Here is a 9521-nt window from a genome sequence, read left to right on the forward strand (position 1 = left end):
ACTTCGTGTATATACCAACATTCCGACCCTTCACTATAAGGTAAAACCGACAGCCAGCCATTGTTTATACTTTGAAGGGCTGTCAATTTAAAAATGGGATGGGACGACTGCTATGGAGATACAGATGCCCTAAATATAGATCTGAGGCATAGCGTAGGTTGAAAATAATAAGTAGGGTCTTTAATGTTCTAAACAAACCATTCAATTGTAATGAAGGCAAGGAATAAATGGTCAAATATAAAGTGTTCAATATAAATAGGGAAGTGCAGTTCTGACTTAAATACAATATTTTTTACATAACAAATATACTGGAGTAGAAGATATCATGTACAGTGACACCCCTACAATATCTTGACCACTCAGTAAAATAAAGGAAGTGCAACCATGGCAATAACGAAGAAATCGCGATGAAATACACTTATTGTACCCTGCTACCATATCATGGTAATTCCTGGAACCCTTGTTGCTCAAATGTAGAATTCATGTTTGGCATTTGGATCATTGGCGAGAAATTTGTGTCACGTACAACATCTACATCAACTCCCTTTTTATATCACATGCATGCAAAAATAGGTCGTTAAATTTCTTAAATAATTTCATGAGTTTAATTAATTTAGATGACATCACATACCTGGTTATTTAATGGAGTCATGGGCTGACCAAAATAAGTAACCGGACTGTTATCCCAATCGTGGCCCTATGTTGAACATGTTGGCATATAACATTCATCGGAGCAGAAAAACTCTACCGGTATTTCAGCACCCTTCACCAAAAATCATCACTTCATCAGTACGTTAGACTATAGATCGAGTAGGGGATATATAAAACACAAAACAAGACTCACATTGTTTAGAATATACGTAGGGGTTGTCGTAGTACGACTGCGACATGGCACAACGGCCTTTCTCTTCTTCGCAGTGGCTCTCTCCAAAGCAGGTATGAGCCTACGTCTTCTTCCTTTCAATGTATCTTTCGTGGGAATCCCTTTTAGAGTCAATCCTTCTATGGTTTGCGCATGACTATTCAACTCTATATTTGTAAAGCTGTTTCCCATGGCATTGGCTCGTGCGGTTTGGTTACATGCAGGCCTGGGATTAGGTTGTGCTCCTTAAGCAATCTTCTTCAAACTTTTCACCTGCACCAAAACATTGTTGAATCCCTCCTCGCTCACTGATGCAATGGCAAAAATTTCAGTTAGATAACGACAAAGGATCCTGTGTCGTCACCTAATTTCCAATCTAGGATCTGTAGTAACATCGATGCCAAGTATGTCTTCCACCCTACTGTCCTTGCCATTTCTGGTCCACCTTTTTAAAATATAGTGGCTGGGTATTTCATTGGCATACATCACATCTTTAAGGACTTTCAGAGTGTGGCTGCACATGATACCCTCCATTTCAAATTTTCCACATGAACATGATAATAAGTCATTTGTCCTTGTGACGACCCGATGGAAGTTATCATTATAAACCGCAACTTCATATGAAAAAACCCCATTACCAAGGTCGTTGCACTTCCGGACATTTTCACTCATGCCAGCTACTATTAACTGTTCCTGAAAAAGGTCAAAGATGTTAGTAGTGTACAGACATCCGACTTGATCTAAAATATGAGACCTTGCTTTCAGCCTGGGCATCTTATGCAGCAAGTCATACTTAGCTGCATACTCCTTATATCGCTTGTCGAACAAAAGCGTTTCAAAATGCTTGAAAAACTCTGGCAGTGCATATTGTCTCGCTAAGTACTGTTTTAAGCGAGCATTAAAGCTCTCACTAAGCTGTGTGGTACGCATACCAGCCGACCACACATGTTTAACGTATGCCCTGGCCCATACATGTTTCAAACCAAATAAGTTGGCCAACCACTTGTTATTCTCTACAGCAAATTTATTTTCCATCCACGCCCATTCCAGCAAGAATTCTTCCTCACCCTCAATCTTGTACATTAATTTTGATATCACACTTTTTATGCCTTTCCCACCAACAGACAAATTCCCAATATGCTTTTGGGCATTCTACATTAGGTGCCATGTACATAGAAGGTGTTTTGTATCGGGCATGACCTGGACTAATGCCTTTGCCATTGCAGCGTCTTAGTCGGTCAAGATCGTCCTTGGTGTTTTATGGGACATGGCATTCAAGAATGTATTGAATAACCAACCAAAAGAATCGGTTGTCTCATCATACATGAAAGCTGCTCCAAGCACAACTGTCTCCCGGTGATGGTTCAAACCGAGAAAAACTGCAAAAGGCCTATTCCCATGAACAAGTTTGTACGTGGTATCAAATCTCAGCACATCTCCAAAATGGCTATAATCTGATATCATTTTTGAATTGGCCCAAAATATATTTGTTATCATTGCACTGTTGTCCAATTGCACGGCATAGAAGAATGATGGATCTTCCCAACACTGTGTCTGGAATTAATTCATCAGCCAATTCGCATCACCAAGTTCAAGGTCGTTCTGTCTTCTCGTCCGAAAATAATTTTGTACATCAACCTTCATGAAGCCAATACTTTCTCTACCACCAGATTGCCTCGAACTTAACTCAAAGGCTTTACGAACTGGTATTCCACAATCGGCAGCCAACTCCACATCAATAGCTTGCACTGACTTTATTTTTCGTTGCGATGGCATTATGTGGGCACAATCCTCACTAATAAGGGGATGGTTGTGAGTATCTTTAAAATCTTTGACAATGTACTTACCAAATTCCATATTAAAGGTAATAAGCATGCGTGCATGACAATCAGTGCATGTTTCAGCTCTTCGATTCTTTATTTTCCTCTCCCTCTTGTCCTCACCTCTTTTTCCCTCCTTGCAACAAACAAAATTTCTAGATGTTAGTTTTCCATCCTTCCGACTGTTGTTTTTATATTCTCTCCGAATACTAAAACCCACTCTGCCACCATATTCATTGTAAAAATCATAAGCCGCTTCTTCAGAATCAAACTGCATATCAACGTGGGGTATCCATTCTACTTCAGGAATTTCGCAAACTGAATCACTATCTGTCTCTTCAATGTTAATAATTGTCTCTCCAATAGCCATAACTATAATAGCAGACCTACAAAAACATGACAAAAAAGTAAGTATATCTTAACAGCACAACATTTATATGACATATGTCAACAGTTTCACAAATACAACATCACATTTTTCACCTAACATATCCACATCAAATTTACTTCTACACTAATATCATGCATTGCCATTCATGCATCCATTTTCTAACATGTGCCATAAGAAATACATGCAACATACTACAATTGTACACTGCTGTAAAATACATAAATACAACATCACATCTTTCACCTAACATATCCACTGAAAATTTAATTATACACTAGTATAATGCATTAACATTAAAACAATAACTTTCTAACATCTAGCATACGTTGCCATAACAAACAAATCTAACACCATTCAAGTGTACACTAGATATGCAAACAACTGGTTGCAAATATAATTTCACATTCACAGCACAACCTTTGTATAACATATGCACCAGTTTCGTAAGTACAACATCACATATTTAATATAACAAATCCACATAAAATTTAGTTGTACACTACTATAATGCATTAACATCCAGCCAAGAAATTTGTAACATGTGGCATATGTTGCCATAACAAATACATTTAACATAATTCAAGCTTAAATTAGACATGCAAACAATTAGTGGCAAACATAATTTGACCTTCACAGCACAACTTTTTTATAACATATGCCAACAGTTTCATAAATAGAATATCACATCTTTCAGCTAACACATTCACATAAAATATACTTCTACACTACTATGATGCTTTACCATTCATACAACCATTTTCTAACATGTGCTATATGTTAACAGATCAAATTCATATAACAAACTTCAACTATATATTACATGTCAAAACAAATGGTGTCAAACATAATTTCCCTTTCTCACCACAACTTTTATATAACATATGTCAACAGGTTCAGAAATACATCACATATTTGCCCTAACTTATCCATTAAAAATTTACTTCTACACTACTATAATAAATTACCATTAATGGAACTTTTTTTTAACATGTGGCATATGTTGCCATAACAAATACATCTAACATAATTCAAGCTTAAATTAGATATGCAAACAATTGGTGGCAAACATAATTTGACCTTCACAGCACAACTTTTTTATAACATATGCCAACAGTTTCATAAATAGAACATCATATCTTTCAGCTAACACATTCACATAAAATTTACTTCTACACTACGATGATGCTTTACCATTCATGCAACCATTTTCTAACATGTGCTATATGTTAACAGATCAAATTCATATAACAAATTTCAACTGTACATTACATGTCAAAACAAATGGTGTCAAACATAATTTCACTTTCTCACCACAACTTTTATATAACATATGTCAACAGGTTCAAAAATACAACATCACATATTTGACCTAACCTATCCATTAAAAATTTACTTCTATACTACTATAATAAATTACCATTAATGGAACTTTTTTTTAACATGTGGCATATGTTGCCATAACAAATACATCTAACATAATTCAAGCTTAAATTAGATATGCAAATAATTGGTGGCAAACATAATTTGACCTTCACAGCACAACTTTTTTATAACATATGCCAACAATTTCATAAATAAAGCATCACGTCTTTCAGCTAACACATTCACATAAAATTTAATTCTACACTACTATAATGTTTTACCATTCATGCAACCATTTTCTAACATGTGCCATATGATAACAGATCATATTCATATAACAAATTTCAACTGTACATTATATGTCAAAACAAATGGTGTCAAACATAATTTGACTTTCTCACCATAACTTTTATATAACATATGTCAATAGGTTCAGAGATACAACATCACATATTTGACCTAACATATCCATTAAAAATTTACTTCTACACTACTATAATGGATTACCACTAATGCAACTTTTTCTAACATGTGGCATATGTTGCCATAACAAATACATCTAACGTAATTCAAGCTTAAATTAGATATGTAAACAATTGGTGGCAAACATAGTTTGACCTTTACATCATAACTTTTTTATAACATATGCCAACAGTTTCATAAATAGAATATCACATATTTCAACTAACACATTTACATAAAATTTACTTCTACACTACTATAATGCTTTACCATTCGTGCAACCATTTTCTAACAAGTGCTATATGTTAACAGATCAAATTTATATAACTTTCTTCAACTGTACATTAGATATCAAAATAATTGGTGTCAAACATAATTTGACTTTCTCACCACAACTTCTATATAACAAATGTCAACAAGTTCATAAATACAGCATCACATATTTAACCGAACATATCCATTAAAAATTTACTTCTACACTACTATAATGAATTACCATTAATGCAACTTTTTCATAACATGTGGCGTCTGTTGCCGTAACAAATACATCTAACATAGATATGCAAACAATTTCTGGCAAACATAATTTTTACATTCACAACACAACTTCTTTATAACATATGTCAACAGTTTTATAAATATGACATCAAATCTTTCACCTAACATATCCATATAAAATTTACTTCTACACTACTACAATACTTTACCATTCATGCTACCATTTCCTAACATATGTCAGATGTTAACAGATCAAATACATCTCAAATACGGCAACTGTACACCACATATGAACACAGTTGGTGGCAAACCTAACATATGCACATATAATTGACTTCTACACTACTATAATGCATTACCATTAATGCAACCGTTTTATAACATGTGGCATATGTTGACCTTAACAACACAACTTTTCTATAACATATGTTAACACTTTCATAAATACAATATCACATCTTTCAATATTTGGGATATACAAATACTATTCTACAATTTTATTCAAACTGAAAAATAATAAAGTTTAGGATTGGACAAGGCTAAAACAAATGAATATGGACATAACATTGGCACAAGAACAAGCTTCAAAATGGTATATGCATATACAATCGTAAACTTCTATTATAACTGATCACTAATATAGTTCATTCACAAATAAAGTTTATTTCACAAAGGCTAAAATAGATAAATATGGACATATAATAGGCAGAAGAACAAGCAACAAAATCGGATATATGCATATACAATACAAAAATTTCTTTGTTCAGTGATGACTAATAGGGTTCATTCAAAAAAAGAGAAAAAGGCTAAAAAAGATAAATAGGAACATTAAATACGCACAACAACAAGCTTCCCAATTCTCAGGTTGCCTGAAAATAAGAAGCATTCATGCTCATCAGGACTAATAACCCAGCCTTCAGATTTTTGGATTACCAATAATTACCACCGGATTTCATATATCATTATGAATAAAGTTACAAAAAATTCAAAATAACAACCTAATACTTATAATGATCAGAGCTTCTAGCCGGACTGGTTGATCGGAGCTTCAGCTGATCACCGGAATGGATGATAGGACATTCACCTTGTCGCCGGAATCCTTCACCTTCTTGCCGGAATGGATGATCGCAGCTTAAGCATCTCGTCAGAAGGTAGATTAAGAAGTTCAGCTTCTCGCCGAAATATATGGCGATTTTTCCCAACCGAGGCTCTCAACTGGGTCATTCTCTTCAAAAATCTTTATATGCCTAAATCCTTGACCTTCTCTTCATAAATCTTCATCTTTATGTGTTGGTTTACAGAGCAGAGGCTTCGATTTTATGTGTTGGTTTACAAAGCAGAGGCTTCGTGTCTTCGTTTTCGGTTTATAGATCAGAGCAGAGAAACATCACATATCAGAGGCATATATCTGTATATATATATATCAGATCAGTTTTGGCTCCAACCTTAATTTTGGTTTTGGGGGGAATTTTGAGTTGAAAATGAAATACAGAAAGGGAAGGTATATTGAAAACGTATAAGCAAAACAGAATGAGTATAAGCAAAGCAAAACGTATAAGCAGGTATCCGGAAAATTACAGTGCTTCTCTCTTTTACCTGCCTTGCCACCTCATCCGCGGGTCCCACAACTGGACCGGTTCCAGTGAGAAGCGACTGGAGACGATTTTTATCCCAACTTTAACCCATTTGCCAACTCAGCAATTTACCCCAGTCCAGTGAAAGAGGCAATGGAGACGATTTTTGTCCTATATGGTTAATATATATGTTAGAGAATGTGTGTTTTAAAACAAAAAATTATGTTTACTTTTCATTTTACATTTTTTTTTTTTTTTGTGTAATTTTTTTATTTTATAAAACAAATATGGTACATTTTTTTTTTTTTTTTTTTTTTTTTTGGGTTAGAATAATGTGATTTAGGCTTTATAATTTTTGACAGGAAATTTTTGAAAAGGAACAGAAACCTTTTTAAATAGTGGGAATATATTTTTTTATGTCTTTTTATTCTTATTTTTTATTTGTGAGAATTAAATAAGGTGATTTAATGACACCTCATTAGAATTTTTATAAAAAAAATAAAAATTGAAAATTGTATGAATTATAAGGTGATTTAATATTTAGTATTTAATGAAAATTATTTTGTATTTTTTAAAAATATAAATTTAAAATAAACAATAATGTATGAAGTGGAGTGGATGTGTGTTGTGTGCTTTAAAAACAAAAAAAAAAGTATGTTTTCTTTTCCTTTTACATTTTTTTTTTCTTTTTCTTTTTGTTGCGTGTAATTTTTTTATTTTTTATTTTTTAAAACAAATATGGTAGATATATATATTTTTTGTTTGGAATTATGTGAATTAAGCTTTGGAAATTTTTGGGAGGAAATTTTTGGAGAGGTAGTATTTAATGAATATTATTTTGTATTTTTTAAAATTCTAAAATGTTAAGAAAGAATAGGATATATAGAGATAGATATAAATACAGGGATTATAATTAAATTATCACTGACGAGGACTCGAGTATTGTCTTTGCTATGGATATGAAAATTGGAACAGGAAAGAACAATATACGGAGTACACACCCAAACACAGCCGAAGAGGCCTAAATCAACCAGAAGTGTAGCGAAATCATCATAAAGCAAGGCAAGACAAACAGGCAGAACTCAAGCGGCGTGTGACGGTGGCAATGTCGTCGAACGGCGGAGAGCTTCCCCAAGAACTAGTCTTTGACATACTCTCTCGACTCCCCGCAAAGTCTCTCTGCCGATTCAAATGCGTATCGAAGCCATGGCATTCTCTAATCTCTGACCCTTATTTCGCCAAAACACACCTCAACAACCATAGACGCGAGCGACTCATTTTCATGTCTTATAAATCTCTTTACTCTGTCGACTGCACTGAAGCATCAAGCTCTTCAAAACCTTTCCCCAAGTGTAACCTTGATCTCAATCAGCCACCACAGGATGCTGTGATTGCAACAGAGATTGATTTCCCACCGATTGAACACCACACAGACTGGTTCGAAATCTTGGGTTCTTGCGACGGTTTGCTTTTGGTTGTTAACGAAGTAGACAGGTTTTTGTTGAATCCATCAACTAGAGAATTCAAAAAATTACCCAAATGTCCTCCGGTCTTCAACTCACTTTGTACCTTCACCATGTGTGGACTTGGGTACGATTCGTCTGCAGATGATTACAAGTTTGTCACAGTTGCCTGGGATACTGATACTTGTGTAATTGTTTATTCAATGAAAACCGGTTCTTGGAGGAGTATTCAAGATGTGCCCTATGAGTGTTCTCTTGTGGAGGATTTTCTTGCAGAGACTTCCTGGTTGGTTCTTGCAAATGGGTCTCTACACTGGTTAACTTTCAGGTCTTCTGATGGCGTGTCTGTGATTGCTGCCTTTGATGTAGCAGATGAGAATTTCCATGATGTGCCAACACCAAGATCACTTGAGAACTATGTGTTGGGGTTGTGTGAATTGGGTGTTTTTGGAGGGTGTCTCTGTTTGCTTATACAGTTTGTTAGTACTGGTAATTCTAACCAAACTGATGTCTGGGTGATGAAGGAGTATGGGGTGGCCGAGTCTTGGACCAAATTTACAATCGATTTACCTCAAGAACGCATGATGATGAGACCCTTATGTTTTCTGGTGGATGGGGAGGTTCTGCTTGAAACTGACGGAGATAAATTGGTTGCATTTAATGTTAAAGATAAAACATCAAGAGGTATAGCAGTGTGTGGCATGCCAGCTGCATTTACTGGAAGGCAAACCTATGTGGAGAGCCTTGTCTCACCCTCTTACAAAACTGGGATCAAGAGAAAATATGAAGGGAGTGAGAGACTTGAAGAGTTATGAGCTAGATAGGTAAATACATGATTCTATTCTGTATCTTTTTCTATTTAATTTTCATATATTCGTATTATATATGCCACCATGGTATGGAACTTTTAGCATCTGCATAACAATGTATTCATTATCTGCTCTTGAGTGATACAGTTTTCAGTTTGGAGTTGAACTATATTGTTATAGGTTTACAGTGGGGTTCAATAACCTTGAACTTATATGAAAACGGGATTTTCTGTAAATGTCTGTTCCTTGTATGAAAACGGGATTTTCTGTTTTAATTTTA

General features: G+C 34.7%; 2 protein-coding genes across 2 annotated transcripts; one reads left to right on the forward strand and one right to left on the reverse strand.

The window, feature by feature from the left end:
* Positions 1-2092: 2092 nt before the first annotated feature.
* On the reverse strand, positions 2093-6619 carry LOC132271837 (protein FAR1-RELATED SEQUENCE 5-like). Its single transcript, XM_059773335.1, has 3 exons — positions 6501-6619; positions 2501-3068; positions 2093-2416 (listed from the first exon to the last, which is right to left on the reverse strand). The coding sequence occupies exons 1-3, from the start codon at positions 6617-6619 to the stop codon at positions 2093-2095; spliced, it is 1011 nt and encodes a 336-aa protein (XP_059629318.1).
* A 963-nt stretch (positions 6620-7582) lies between these two features.
* Positions 7583-9521, forward strand: LOC132296182 (F-box/kelch-repeat protein At3g06240-like). Its single transcript, XM_059794406.1, has one exon. It carries the CDS (start codon positions 8075-8077, stop codon positions 9245-9247), a length of 1173 nt encoding a protein of 390 aa, XP_059650389.1. The 5' UTR covers positions 7583-8074; the 3' UTR covers positions 9248-9521.

Source organism: Cornus florida, unplaced genomic scaffold (genome assembly GCF_030987335.1).
Source record: "Cornus florida cultivar Cherokee Brave unplaced genomic scaffold, ASM3098733v1 CherokeeBrave_3.0.0_Hap2_Chr01, whole genome shotgun sequence".
Lineage (NCBI taxonomy): Eukaryota > Viridiplantae > Streptophyta > Magnoliopsida > Cornales > Cornaceae > Cornus > Cornus florida.